Here is a 15,836-nt window from a genome sequence, read left to right as displayed (position 1 = left end):
GTGGGCTCCTCACTTTTCGTTTCTTTTTTTTTTGTCTCCTTGCTTTAATCTGTTGGGAGAAAGAGCGAGGGAGGAGAGAGAGAGCTTGGCCGAAGCCCATGGGTCCTCCAGACCTCCCCCCACTTTACTCCGGCCAGTTTAACTAGAAGTTCAACACCCCCCTGTCCCCTCCACCATCACCACCACCACCACCACCACCACCACCACGGGTCCTCCTCTCTCCTGCTTACTTGTTCTGTATTCAGCCTAGGTGCTGGAGTGACAACGAGCCATTCATTGTGGAGGTAGAGGAAAAAGACTGTGGATCTCTCCTGTGTCTTTTTTTGGGGGGGGGAGGTGGTGGGAGTTGGGGAGGGGAGGGAAAGGGGGGTGAGGAGGGTGGACGGAGAAGGAGGGGAGGTAGCATATTCCTGAAATGGTGAAATACGACAGAAAAAGGGGGCACAGGAGAAAGTAAAAGAGTGAGAGGAGAAAGGGAGGGAGGGAGGGGTGAGTTAAAAAAGTAAGAGCGCAAAAAAGGAGGGAGGGACGGATGGAGGGGAGGCAGAGCTGGAATCACAGAAGGAAGGGAGGGGGGAAGAGAGAGAGAGAGAGAGAGACGAGAGAGAGAGTGGGCTACCATGCCGAATGAGCAAGAGAGGCGGAGAGGAAGCAGAGCTCCATCAGATGAAATGAGGTGAAAGTAATTCAGGCATTAATCAAGCCAGGGCAAAAGGGAGGGTATACTGTGTTTATTCCCCCCTCTTTCGCTGCGGAACTGAAAGGCAAGGTGTGAATGAAGGAGCCTACAGTGGCCAGCAGAGAAGCACCACTGGGTCACAGCATCAAATCATGTCTGAGTCGAACACCATTGCTGCTTCCACCGCAGACCAGGTCAGTTCAAGCTGTCATATTGTGTTTCTTTTTCTTTTCTTTTCTTTCTTTTTTTTTTTGTTTTTACTCGCAAACGGAAGCGAGCATGCTGATGCTTCTTCTGCACCTCATGCCGGCTTGAGCAGAAGTAAACATCTTCTTACAAGACTTAGAAAGGAGACTACCGGGGCATACGAAAACTGAACAAAATCCCAAGTTCCGGTCAGATGTATATCATCTTTAGATCCCGATTGGGAAGTAGTTAGAGGGAGTTTCTAAGAGCAACCGAGTGAGTGTGTGTTTCTTGGACTATCAAAGCAACGATTGTTTTGCCCGGAGCTGCCTGGACAACGGTACAGGGTCCTGAAAGAATTGAATTCATCAAGACGAGCTATTGTCTATGCCGCCTTATTTTTCGGTGATCATTCAGGGGGTCTGTGACGACTCAATACCCCCCGCACCACGTGAGGAGGGGGACGCAGCTCTTTAAAAACCCGACCACGTGTGGCGGCCCTGAAAAGTTTTATAAGTAATTGCAGTGGGAAGTCCGGGCAGCGCTGTGAGAGATGGGGTTGGTAAGGAAGTGGGCTGGTCCGCCGTGTGTGTGAAAGAGAGTGACAGAGTAGAAAAGCAGAAGCGTCCAGAAAAGGACCGATATTTATGCCCCCCTCCCGTCCTCCTCCCTCCACAAGCCGCTTTAATTGCACTCTTTGGCACATACATCCTTCGCTCCGCTTCCTTTTATTAACTGTCGACTGACTTTGAAACACTTTCAAACAATTAAATCCCTCTGATCTGTTTAAGATAAGATCTACAGTTATTTCCATTATAGCAGGTAAAGACAAAAAAAGGTGTGTGTACGTCTGTGTGTGTGTCTTTGTCTGCGTGCGTGTGTGTGTGTGTGTGTGTGTGTGTGTGCATCCGACCTTGCTGCCGGCTTATGCTGTTAGCCAAGTCCTTGTCTCCTGTTTCCGATTGCTACTGTCAAGGCTGAGTCAGCTTGCGATGGTTCTGTAGGCAAGCACAGACACACACTCACGGTGGACACACACACACACACACACACAGAGAGAGAGACACCTACACACATATATACAAATATTTGGAGTTTTCTGTGCACCCGCGCAACAAACACACCAACACAACAGATGCTCAAAGCGCTCACGCACCATATTCAGGAATGGAAGGTTGTTGTGGGTGGAAGGGTGTAGATATTTAGAGCTGCAGTGTGTGTGTTTGTGTGTGTGTGTGAGCTCCAATCACATAGGTGTGTATATGCGTATTCGTGTGTGTGTGTGTGTGTGTGTGTGTGTAGATTGAGAACAATTCCCTGAAGCAGCATTCACGGCAGTCCACATGCTAATCCGCTGATTCTGGACTGTTTAGATTTGTTAACACACACACACCGTATTTCTCCCAAAGCTTTGACTGACAGGACTTGTTTAATTCTTCAGGACTTACAGGTAGTATTGCCTGAGTGTTTGGGTCCCAATTTTGGTTCATATTGATTCACTCTTCCTCGTGATGTCCTGTCAAATGAATTTTCGCTGCAGCACCAGTGGGCCAGCTACAGACCAGAGTCTTGCTACTCTAATCTGTGTTTGTTTGGACAGTTGTACATTGCTCGAATTAATGTGAGTTTCTGCAGTTTATAACTCGACAGAATTGCTGTCCTCCACAGTTTTGTTGGAAATACAGGTATGTGATTGCTGCACTCAACCCTCTTAAGTCCAAAACCCAGTGGCAGGTCTGAAAAGCATTTATCTTCCAACAATCACCAAAATTACAACATCAGTCAGAGCCAGAAACTGTGAAAACAGAAAGAATTCCTTTAGAAAAAATAACAAAATGTAAAGTTAAAAATGTGATATTTCATCAAAATCACTTTAGACTACAAATGTCATTGACAAGTCATCAAAAATAAATGACCTGTAAAGTTAATAACTAAATAAATATAAATAAAATTCTGAGTGGAAATAATTTTACTTTTGGGATAAAGTAGGCTGAACTGCAGGATGTGTCTACACAGAGCAGAACGGAGACCGAATGACGTATGGAGAGAAATAGTACTAAAAAGTAATATATATGCATATAAAGTATGTAGAGCATCTGTAGACACAAATGTTGTACGTGTTGATTTTATTCATTTTTTCAATTTTTGTCAAATTAATAATCAGAAATTTTCCTTTCATTTTCTATTTTTTATGATTTATGACATTTTAACTCGTACTGCACACAAGACATTGCTGACTTCTCTCTACATGGTTTTGCCATTTTCCATAATAAAAAAAAATAAAAATTCCAATATGTGACAGGAGCAAAACCAGTCAGAAACTGCTTGGGCTTGAAACAGTTAACCTCCTTTCTTTCTTTATGTCGTTTCTCTCACAAACGGTTTTACCTTAAGTGGCTCCTTCAGTCACCTCAGGAGACTTATTGCAGCAGTCGCTCTCCTCCAGGGTATGACCATCCATGTTTCCTTGGAGGCTATTCTGTATATTTTTGAATTTTTAAGAGACTGCTTTCATTGCAATTTAAATTCACACTTACACAACCGAAATGAACAAAGCCAGATGAGTTTATTAGCATTTTCACAGTCTTATGTAGCTGCTTCAGCTGTCATACTACCGCAAGAAAAGATGTAGATCTCAGCATCAGTGGAAAGTACATGGATAATTATACCTCGTTAATCCTCATTAAACTGCATCATTTTTAGACTCACTCATGAACCTTACTGGGAAGACTTTGAGTGGGTTTTATTCAGCTCACTACAAATCAGAGAACCACTCATTTGGACTGTCAGTTTCAAAGCAGTGTGTTCTTTAAAGAAATTCTCCATAAATGAAGCACTTTGGTGTCCAGTGGTTAATTTCTGTCACAAATAACTGTAATGTCCTCATCATAACTTGAAGTTGTGTTGTTGGTATGTGAGCATTTCGGTTAGCTTGGCAGGGGGGTTTCTTTTCCGCTGTAACGCAAATTGCTTTGACAAATCAGTTGTGTGGGCAAAGTCCTTCTCTGCTTTGGCTAAATTGTTTTGGATGGATGAATCTCAGCAGGACTTGAGAGCCTCCGTGTCTCCGAAAAAATTTGTCTTCCTAGTTGGTTTAGGATGAAACAATTCTATCATTTCAATCACTGTTGATAGAAAAACACTGTTGGAATTGTGGATGATGTTAAAGGCAGAAAGTTGAGGAAACATACCATGTGTGAGAAAGCTTAAGAATTTGTCAAATTAGGTAAATCAGTCGTGTTTTGCTAGACCAGGCATTTTTTGAACCCTTTCTACTACATATACCAATCAGCCAGAACATTAAAACCAACTGCCTGACAGTGTATAAATCACCCTTTTGCCACTGATTTGTCAGAGCATGGATGTGGGACTTTTGGGAGTGTCCTAAGGTGTCTGGCACTGAGACGCTGGAAATGGATCCTTTGGGTTCTTTGGGTTATGGGGTGGTGCTGTTGTTGATCGGGCTTGTTCCAACGCACTACGCGAATGCTCGATTGGATTAGCATTTGGGGAGTTTGGAGGTTGGTTCAACATGTTGGGCTTTTTGTCATTTTCCATTCGCCATTTCTGAGCAGTTTTTGTTGTGTAGCAGAGCTCATTGTCCTGCTAGACGAGCCCGACGCTGTTAAGGAGTTGCGTTGCCATTGGGCAAGGTGTGCATGGTCTGCAACAATGTTTAGGTGGGTGGGACATGTCAAAGATACATCCACATGAATGCCAGGACCCAAGGTTTCCCAACAGAACATTGTAATGAGATGATCAGCATACACTTCACTTGTCTGCAGATTTACTGCGGCTAGTTAGCGTATTGTCTTTTTGATTAGCACTTCACTGTGTCTTGACTGTCCAAAATTTTCTTCTCACATTTCCCCAGTGGTAATGGATGTAATCAGGAGGTTCGGGAGAAACCTCTGTGGGTCCGTACTGTCGGAGCTGATTACTGTAGGTTGACTCAAATTTGGACTGAGCTGATAAAGCTGATTGCTTGTGTGCATAACCACACTTACACACACACACACACTTAACAGCCAAACCTAGTTCACAGTAGAGGAATAAATGAGCGACCCCTCCAAATACGGTCCAACCCTACCTTCTGGACAGTCCAGACAAGTTTGGTCAGTTACTGTTTACACATCAAGATTTTCTGTGTAATTGATCTGTGTAACAAGAGGTGCCAAAATGTTAAATGTCAAACTAATGTCATGCTGTACTTCATTTTATCTTGATCTATAGTTCAACAAATAATATGAATGTAAGTGAAGAGACAAGGTTGTGGAAGCAATTCTCTAAACTACGTATTGTTTAATAGCATAAACTAGTAGGGGTTACATCTGTATTTGTCCTGATTTAAAATGATAATTGAATTTTCCAGTGCTCATCATAATACTAAACTATATTCCTCTACATCATTTTTAATTTTTTTAATTGCAAAAGCTTCACGCATGTGGCCAACAAAGTGATTGTTCTTCCGTTCCCGTCCACACACAGGCTTCCCTTATCTCCATCGCTACCTTCAAATACTTTTCCAGTCTCTCAAATCCTCCAATATCCTGTCTCAAAAGCAATTTAGCTGCCGAGCTCCTATCAAAACTTTGTTCCTTCATTTCCTCTGTCATTACATGGGTCACATCCTTCCTCACAGCGGTAGACCGACCTCACTATGTTGGGACAATACTCTGAGGTCATGTGTGATTTCAAGACATGCTTGACTAATAATTGCAGTAATAAGGAGTTCAGATGGATGTGGTAATTGCAAAGTGAGTGCTGGTGATTGGCTTTGACATCCTTTTACTGAAAGAAAAGATAGTTATATTTCCATAATAAAAAAAAAACAGCTCTGATCAACCTGTCATTTCTTTTGACTTCATGTACTTCTCTTTTAGTGTTGTAGATTACTCTATTAGGCTTTGAAACTCCTGCCGCTACTATTTTGAAATAGTCATAACTCAAACAAAACTTATAGCCTCAACAACTGACCCAAATTATTTCTTTGTGTATAAGCAGATTTTCTGGATCACAGGGTGCCTTGCAAATAAGCTAATGAGGCGCTGTTGTTTAGAAAAGTACAGATTCTTCCACTGTGGTGGCATTCATCCAGAGGGCTGTTGCACTCCAACACCTACTTTCTCTGTTTATGTCTGTCTGTCTATATGAGCGTACGTAGACATATTTAGTCTGTCTGCCCTGCAGGCTATCATGGCTTCAGTGCCAGTTTAGCGGCTTGATGTTCTCCTAAAATAACCCCCTTTTAGTTAAAACATCATGAACAGAGCTGTTTTTTTGGCAGGAATATTAAAAAGAAATCCCCAAAAAATATCTGGAAGCTGTAACGAAATTTGTTGAAACGGAATCGACTGTGAAACATCCATGGATGTCATATATAATGTTACGGTAGCTGTTAATATACAGTTCAGTACATTACATCTAGCGTAGGAAGCCAGCAGGGGCCCACACACTAACACACACACACACACACACACACACACACACACACACACACACACACACTAACACATACACAAAAAGAAAAAAAACTCTGCCCATCTGGGGGCAGGTGTTGCAGTTTATGGAGCGTAAGTGCAAAGTAGCTGTGTTTACTCACTGCACCAAGGCTTAGCAAGCAAGGGAACAGACACATGTGGAAAAGAGAGACAGAAATAGATATAGAAAGTGTGTGTGTGTGTTTGTGTGTGTGTGGCTGTTTTGTGCCCCTTGTCCATCTCCCTGTGGTGACTCTAACCTTCAGTCTCCCTCTGACTTCACTAAGTTTGGCTTCCGGGCTCACAGCTGCCTTGCAGAGGAACACACTCATACTGCACAAGACACAGCAAGCTGATGATACATGCATGGATGGGTGGATGAGAAGAAGAATTAATGGCTGATACTGACTGAATGGAGAGGTGAATGAATAGCTGACCAGCTGATTGGCTGACTGAAAGGGGAGATGGGTAGCTGAGGTTAGTTGATATTTGACACTGGATATATGTGATTTCACAGTACCCAAGTTTTGAAAAAGAAAAAATCGGTGTCATTTTATTATCTTTCCATTCAGTATCAAGCAAAGAGAAAGACTGGAAACTGGAGAAACTGCTCTGCCCAAAGGTAAAAACTAATTTAACTATAACCACTAAAGGTCATGAATTAGCTTCAAAGATTAACCCCTAAAAACTCATCTGTGCATCAAAATTAAATATATCAAAGCTTTTGTTTTTTTCTTCATGATTTAAATCTACACTGTTGCTTCAAATATTGTAAAGCTGCTCTCTGCTAGAAAATGGCAAACTGACAGCATTAGTTCTTTAGTTTATTATGCGTGAAATGCGTAAAAGTCCATTTTTTTAAGACATCAGTGGACTGTGTTTCCAGGTGGAGATGCTCAGCCATTGAGGTGACTGTTTATGTCACTCATATGTCTTCTAGCAAATAAAAAAACACAATGTAGGCATGTTAACAAGATATACAACTTGATTTTTTTTTTTGGAGGAGGTTTTTAAAGATCCCAATTTACCAGCTGCAACATTAAAATGCTGTTTGCATTCATCATAGATTGTAATCCAAATAAAATATGTATCGTGATATCATATATAGTAATGTACTTGACTTAGGTAACATTTTGGATGCAGGACTTTTATAGTGATATATTATACTTTTACTTAAGTTCAACTGAAAGATGTATAACACCTGAATTCACCTGAACCTCTCACATGAGAGGTTGAAATGCTCAAGCCATGGCGTTGAGTGCTTATTTCACTTGTGATATATCTTCTAGCAAATAAAATACACCATTTTAACAAGACAACAAACTTTTATTTCACTGGGTGGCATCTTTAAATCTGTTATACAGTTGAGTGAACTATACACTGGCTGTTTATTTCACTTTTCATTAAATAAACCAAATTTTCGTCAAGTATTTTCTCATCCTTTGTCTTGACAATTTAACCAGGACAATTTCATATCAGTTTTAGCCTGTGGATTGAAACACATGGCAGGACTTAGATTTTTTACCCAGAATACCTTTCCTCATAATGCCACTTGTCTGTACATGCCACATTATATGCAGCACACAGCAGCCAAATAACTTAGATGAAATCAGAAACTGTAGGGTCATTTCCTCAGAAGGTGTCTCACTGTGGACATGCTATAAATGAAAGGGTTTCGGACATCAGCTGGAGACATGAGGGAAGAGAGAGACAGACGCTGGCCAAAGGTTAAAGTGCTCAGACCTTGAGGTGACTCAGCACTCGGTATTTTCTTGTCGTGTGAAAGGTTGTTATCTGGTCGTATTTATCAAAGCACTGTCAAACTTGTCATTCACGTCTTATTCAATAATATGAAATAGACAGGATCTCCAGATTGAGAGTCAAAACAACTGTAATAAAAACAAATGCTACTTGTCCTCTTCCCTACTAGCAGTTCTACCTGCTCTTTTATTATCACCCTGAGAATATTGTAAGGTGTAAATGATCCATTGATCAGGAGTCACGGGGTTTACATGCTTTGTGGTAGGTAGGGGCCACCACCCACTATTTTTTATCTATATTTAAGGGGTAGTGAGAAAAATGCATGTATGGGTAGGTCACACTGTGGTTAGTACCCCTGATAGAGTTACCTTCCTGAGGCAAAAACACCCTATTGAAGAATGTTTGGGTCATGGCAAGGGTGAACTGCCCAAAGCCTTCAGAGGCATAGGGCAGCGTTTTCCAGCCAGCATCGGGTCTTTGGCCACTGGGATTGGGACTGACATAGATCAAGGCTGTATTCCAGTATGATCCTGGTGACCAAACACAGGCCCTTGTACTCCTGATTTCAGGCCAAATAAATGAATGAATGAAGACAGACACTCGGACAGAAAAAAACCCAAAAGATATTTCTGTTCAAATCCATCAATTCCAGTTTACAAAAAGCAGTCAAGGTTACATTTGTTTCTATGTCAGGCATTTGCATGAAGATAATCCCCCCACTAAGTAGTTTAAGGAGACCTCAACCTTTGAGTGCACCACAATCTATTCAGGTTCTTGGAACTCTTCATCACAAAGCAGAACTAACTAAATCTTTGTGGTAAGTTCAAATATGCTTTCCTCTGAAAATGGCCGTAGGTCACTTCAAATTCAGGTTAAGTCAGGTCAGATACATGGACTCTGTTTCAGAGTCAAACTTCTTAGGTATAGATAATCTTTTTTCATTGGTCATTCCATATGAAATCAACCAAATCTGACAAAGATTCCTCTTAAATGCACAATGTATTCAGTATATTTCATGAAGCCATGCAAAATTTTGCTTTCATGCTATGAACATGACATAAAGTACATTGGTGTGGATACAGGAGACAGACATATGATATTTTCAGGGCTGAAACACACATTAGAGCTTTATTACAAACCACAAACAATCAGTGATGCGTTTATTCCAGGTGTCAGATTCTAAAGCCAAAATTTTGTTTTTGTCAAGCATGACTTTTTTTTTTTTTTTTTTTTATAAACTATTTTGAGCATCAAAATCTTGGAGTATGTCAAGGTTTCAATAGCACAACTGAAACAGTTAAACTTCTATAACAGAGTTATAGAAACAAGCACTGATACCCTGGATGTGTGTGTGTTGGTTTTTTGTTTTTGTTTTTTGTTTTTTTTTTACAGTATTTCACCAAAGAAAGTATTTTTTTGGGTAAACTTTCAAAGGTCATGTCACCATATGGGATAGGTGGTTGGTCTGAACAAGTTACAGCCAATTACACTTCAAGCCATGATTGCTAAATGCAAAATTTGAAAGTCTATTTTCTCAATTAATGTACGTATTGTACGTATTTCAGTTCAGGAACATTCTTCTTACTGTATATATAATTGGTTGTCCAGTTCAACATATATCAAGTCATATTTTTACCACAGCATCAATGATGTAACATCCTGGTGCTTTCTACAGTCTGGCTTAAACCTCATTTCCAGTTTTGATATTATTTTGTGGGTTTTGACTGAAAGTTTGCCTGTAATCTATGGTAAAAACTGGCTTTTTTATCTGCTTTGTTTGGAAAGATTTGGAGACATAAAGACACCATTAGATACAGCTTTGTAACAGTCTGTATCAGACAAGTATGTGAATGATCAAAAGCTCCAAAGTATAAGTTACTTTTAACTTGAAACCATACACTGCTTATAAAGATGGACAGCATGTCACCACTTAGCCCCGCAGTACAAGCAAAAACATCTCGGAAACATGTGCCGTCATTTTTCAACGACTCCATTGCAAATGCTGTCACAAATGCAAGATGGCGGCGTTCACTTACAATGTATTTTGGCTTCACTTGTTGGGAGCTGTCATGACATTTTCTGATGTTACTGTACATGCTGCATGCTGCTATGCTTAGTGGACCTGAGAGACTATTTACTATTTTACTGTTTTCACCTGTGCTCCTTTTGTTATGATTACTCAAAATGTCTGCCGTGAAAAGGGTCTGTTTTGGAGCACTCTTCATCATCCAAACTCAACAAAATGCATTTAAATTAATGCATTTACATGTCCACTATCATCCTAAGTGCAGCCAGAAACTGTGATCAGTACCTTGGATGAGATGTTTAGATGTCTTGGCTTCTTTTGAAGCAACTACATTAGAATATGCAGGTTTCCCGAAACCAGGATACATTTAGGCCCAATAAATTCATGTAAACATTGCCAAAACTCTGATAATAACCATTATATTAGTGTGCACTAAAACATACTAACTGATGCTCTAACTTATTTTTTCCCTGAAAGGCATCTCAGTTAAATCTTTCTTATTCTATTGACCGAAGCATTGTGGGTTTTTGGAGAGACAGTACGCTCCTCTATTAGCACCAGACTTCCACTCAAAACACATTAATGTTACTAATTCGATCGGCCGTTATGAAACATTGCTCTGTATGCAATTTTCTTTTCAGGCTCATTTTAAATGTGCACATGCAGGCATTAAGACTGATGTTGTTTGAAATAATTAGTTGATATCAATAGTTTACCTGAATGCAGTGTTTGCATTTAAAACTTTCCAAGTTCATCAATATTACGCCATTAGGGTTAGTCCAAACATTCCATCTGTACAAGCCTGTTACAGATATGGTGTGGTAGTCTGAGAACTCATTAACTGCACCCTGCATGATGCACAGAGCAGTGCCTAAATCATTTTAAATGATACTGTTATTGCAATAACCCACTTTCTCCAGCAGTTTAACACGGTGTACTGCTTTAACCCACATTTACATTTCATTGCACTGTGACTTTTCGGCAAAGTTTAAGCAAAACTCTGAAACCGGGTGAGGAGAAAAGGCTGATGAGGCTTATTCATCAGCTTTGTCATGGATTTGTAGGAAGCAAAAAAAAAAAAACGGGAGAAAAGAGCTGCTGATGAGGCAGCGTGCTCACCACGTTAGCAGGGAAACGTTGGGGTGGGGGGTGGAGGGCTGATAATGCTCATTGAGGCTGCATGTGTGCGCTGCGTGTGTCTGCATACGTGCGCACTCTTGGTGAAGCAGCACGCTTGCTGTGCAGTACAAGGATTGAGGGTGACTCCACTGGGATGATGCTCGTTAATGTTTCCTCAGGGGAGGGGGCTAAAACAGTGGGGATAAACAAGGGCAAATAAGAGATGGAGAAAGATGTGTTTGTACCTGAGAAAGAGAAAGAAAGAAAGCTAAGAAATAGACACAATCCTGTCAGTTGAAGTGACCAAAAAGTCAGAAACACTTGAAGAAAATTTACTTTTATTTCGTTGTTTCTTTAAATAACTAGAGCAGATCCCAGAGAGACAAATAGCCCCTAGACAAAACACGATTAATCAAGAAAAAACAAAAGATTGCTTTTTATCTTTTATCTTGAAGTATAATGTGCGCATTGTGATGTCTTTATGATCCCCTAAGTGTAGTTTACAAGTTAACAGAGTGAGTTTTACTTACTGTGGGCTCCTTTTTATTGCAATATAAATATATATGCTGCACCTCTAAGGAAAGAGCGTGACCACTGATATAAACAGAGATGACTCAAAAATGTCTTTTGTGCAATATAATAAAGTTATAAGGCCACAAAACATTTAAACAAACATAAGTTTTCTGTGTTTTTTGTGCTTATTTAGTTTACAAAAATGCTAAAATACAGGAATCCACACATACAACACACAACACTTTTCTGAGTGCCCCCAGTTGTTACCAATACTGGGAAAATTTGTGGCTCTACACATTACAGACATTTTACTGCTTCCATTTTCATTGTTTCCATACTTGATTCCTCTCTGCTCTGTGTAAGCACAGCCTGCAGTTCAGCCAAGTTCAGCCAAAAAGTCCCCGAATTTTTATCATGTGACTGTTGATTGCAGCTGAGGCACTATAACACAAATTCTAAAGTTTGGCTATCGTGACATCTTCATCTTTTGTTGTGCTACCCGACTAACACTGAAAAACACAAATATTTTCAGTTTAGGAACATAATAATTAAAGAAATGCAGCAAATCCTCATATTCTATGTGAAGCCAGTGGATACTTTTTTCTTGACAAATGATTAAACAATCTGTTTATTATCAGTTTCTAAACATATCAGTTTATCAACTAATCCCTCCAACTCTATAGTCATCAAAACAAGTCCAAAGATAAAGCTCCACAGTTTGAACGCGGTGTTCACACACTATTTGCTCACACTACTGGCATTACTGGATGCCATGTCTATACTCTGGCACAAAGTGTGTGTGTGTGTGTGTGTGTCCTTACATGCGTGGGTGGGTGAGTGTGAGGGTGTGCGGGGGTGAGGAGAGGGATGCAGGTGAACAGCTTGCGAGGGCCAACAGTTCCGCGGGCCAGTCTCGCGCATCACTTGACAGCCATACCCGATGAAGGCCTACGCACAAATGAACTTGTTAGGCAAATGAGTGAACAAGCCAGGGGAGGGTGGAGGGGGTGTGGGTGGAGGGGGTGTGGGTGGGTGCACATGGCTACAACGGCTCCTGCTAGACCTGCCTGCCTGTCTGCACACATTAGCCATCACGGCCCCTCAACCCCTCCGTCTCCAACTCTTTTCTCTCTCCCGTTCTGTCACTCCTTCCTCTCAGAGAGCTCTCACTGTCTGTCTCTATTTCAGTCTGCCTCTTCCCATCGCTCCCGCTCACGCTCGTGTAAAACCATTGTTTTATTAGAGAACAGCCTATTTCTGAATCGGATTTGGAGATTATCTTCGCAACGCCTTGACAGGGTGCCGTCATCCCGCGCTCGTGGACAATGGACAGTAGAAGGGACTGTCAAAACAGATCGGGCCCGTGCATGCAGCTGAAATGTTTTCATGGTATTTACATGAATCTTGCATGTGACCAGAATACAAAAACAGGACTGAAAAGCTGATGACAATTGTGCAGAGGCGATTGTTCCTGAAATAAAGCTGTCAGATAATTGTACCTGCACTCACGTCTGCACACAAATGAGTAGAATACAGAAGCGTGTCTTATATGTAGAAACTCACACTGTCACTCACACACAAGTGCAAAATTTCTGACATATGCTGCCCACCCCCTAACCTTTGCCCTGACCACACCCGCCCTCCCTGGCCCTTTGCAGCCTGACCCCTACCTTACTTTCTTTCAAAGATGCCCACACGTCCAGCTTCCCCCCTCCTTTCCCCCAGGGAAGGCATTTGGAGATTCCAGTCTGGTAAGTTTAGTGCTATAAGTATCACACACATAGAGAAGTTGGTCAGTCATCAGGCGTTTGGGACTATTTGAAGGACAGATGCTGCTTTTGCATCGAGTTCCTTGCCATGGAAAATAATCTCAAGGTAAGGAGATTAAATGCCTAATGAACTACATACACCAGTTGTTTAATGTAACCATAGACCACTGGTACCTTTTGTAAAGGCTCCCTTCAATATGGCATTCACAAAAAATAGTGATAGACTTTTAATCATAACGAGTTTTTAGTAAAATATAACAAAGAATTACAAAGAGATATTTGTCAAAGTTCTATATTTTCAATTATGATTTTATTTTACAGGTTAAACACTGTTTGTTGTCAACATTCTTTATTACAAATTGGCTTTCTGATTGACCATCTAAATATGTAGTACTACTTTATAAATACACAGTATATTCACAGACTTCCCTTGATACTACCTTACCAGTCCTCTACGCTATACTAAGTGACTGAGTAGTTTGTTGCCTGTTTTAGCTAACAGACCCTTTCAGTCTTGTGGACACACTGACCTGTTCTCTTTGTCTGTCTTATTTGACTGATCGACCAACTCTGCACATTGTCTTGTCTCTGTGACAGATATTGTGGTCAGAAACAGTTGAAATGAACTGCAGTATAAGCCTGTGTCAGAGCTGATCTCAAAATACCATTTGAGTGAGTATCTGAGATCAGATTTCACTTCTCCAATTACAGTTGTGTGGAAAATGCTGTTAAGCAGAATAAAGCTGAACTAGACTTCAGTCGTGCAACTAGTCAAGAGAATGCTGGTGTTTTAATTGCACAATGGATTAAAATGACACATAACTCCAAAGTTTAAACACTTTGGAGTCCGAGTTGAGAGTCATGATGACCATGAGTGCTGTGATCACCATAGCATTGCTCAGTGATTACGTTCCAGTGTGTTATTTGTACAACTCAGAGGTGCATTTACATGTTGCTGGAGCCACTTGCCATAGGATCACCAAGAATGTATAAAGTTTAACCTGAAAAACAGGGCTGCATTGGCTATTTGGTGCAAACCTCTAACCTTTGCTCAGATGTTTAACATCAGCTAAAGATCCCGATATTTAAACAAATTGTACAAAAATGTTTTTATTGGCAGTGATATTAACACTTGCATCAAACTGTCAAAGGTTGGACAAAAGACATGATGGCCTGGGGGAGATAATAGCTCACACCTGAGGCAAGTTGCATTTCTAATTCATTGTGTTGTACTTGGCTGTACACACACAATGACAGAACTACGTATAGACAGACATACAGCTTTAGAGATAAATTCAAATCCCACAAACTCTCCTCAGAACCACACTTGTGACATGGCATAGTTCTTTGGTTCTCAGCTTGGAAAAGTACAAAAATTCTGTGACCCTTTTCACCCAATTCTGATATTAAAAACACTGACTGATGCCTAAACTATGTACAACTGTGTTTGGAAGACACAAAAATTCTGTGACAATTGACACTTAATTTATTTGTCATTTTTGGTGTAGCTGGTATACATTTACCTTCACAAATCAAGTCCATCTCATGTCCTGTCCTTTATGTGTATTGGGTAGTATTGCCTGCATTTAGATCCACTCATGATTATCAGACTATCTCAGGCCTGTTAAGCATTTTGGTGGAAGCCAAGAGCCTGGTTCTGTCTGAAGTTTCTTCCTATTAAAAAGTTTCACCCCCACTGCACCTCAAATGTTTTCTCAAAGGGAATCAAGGGATTTTTCTTGATAGTGTAATAATACCACATCTTGACCCTAATATGTGAAGTGTCCTGGGTCCACTTGCGTTGTGAGTTGGCGCTATACAAATGTAACGTTATTGAATTAAAGCACTAGCTTTTAAACTATTCATAAGGACAGACCAACAGCTGCAACATGAGCAGTGTTTTTCACAAATGCACTTTCTGTTTATCTTAATAATTAAAAGATATGCTGATTTCAGAAAATATCGGGGTCAGATCATCTACACTAGGATACCTCAAGCATTTTTGATATTGCACCGCTAAAACATAATTAGATATAGATTACAGAAGGAGATTACATTTGTTTATTGCATATAAAGGTAATTTCAGACAAGCTCTTTTTAGGTTGCCTTCACAGTATTTCACCATTGTTGCTGATGGTGAGAGCCAGCATGTCTTGACCACTTGATATTCTGCCCTCATCATTACTGTGCTTAATAGCATTCACTTGTGGGTGTGTGATTTCAGGATGTAGGCTAACACCTGTGGAATGCAAATTGGCTAAACTGAGTGTAAATACATCATCACTGTCGGATGCTTTTTAGTA

At 40.6% G+C, this 15,836-nt stretch overlaps 1 protein-coding gene across 3 annotated transcripts in view; it reads left to right on the top strand.

Moving 5' to 3' along the window:
- The window catches only part of slc6a9 (solute carrier family 6 member 9), an 82,162-nt gene that overhangs the window by 32,766 nt on the left and 33,560 nt on the right, over positions 1 to 15,836 (top strand). The window contains exon 1 of one of the 3 annotated variants that reach the window (XM_023291880.3): positions 639 to 873. The exons of the other annotated variants lie outside the window; for them this stretch is intronic. Within the exon in view, the coding sequence (XP_023147648.2) occupies positions 832 to 873 (42 nt within the window). The 5' untranslated portion in view covers positions 639 to 831. Of the gene's footprint in view, positions 1 to 638; positions 874 to 15,836 lie in introns of those variants that run through there. 3 annotated transcript variants of the gene reach the window in all.

This window comes from Amphiprion ocellaris, chromosome 10 (genome assembly GCF_022539595.1).
Source record: "Amphiprion ocellaris isolate individual 3 ecotype Okinawa chromosome 10, ASM2253959v1, whole genome shotgun sequence".
Lineage (NCBI taxonomy): Eukaryota > Metazoa > Chordata > Actinopteri > Pomacentridae > Amphiprion > Amphiprion ocellaris.
Note: the sequence above shows the minus strand (reverse complement) of the source record. Positions and strands in the feature narration are given on the sequence as shown.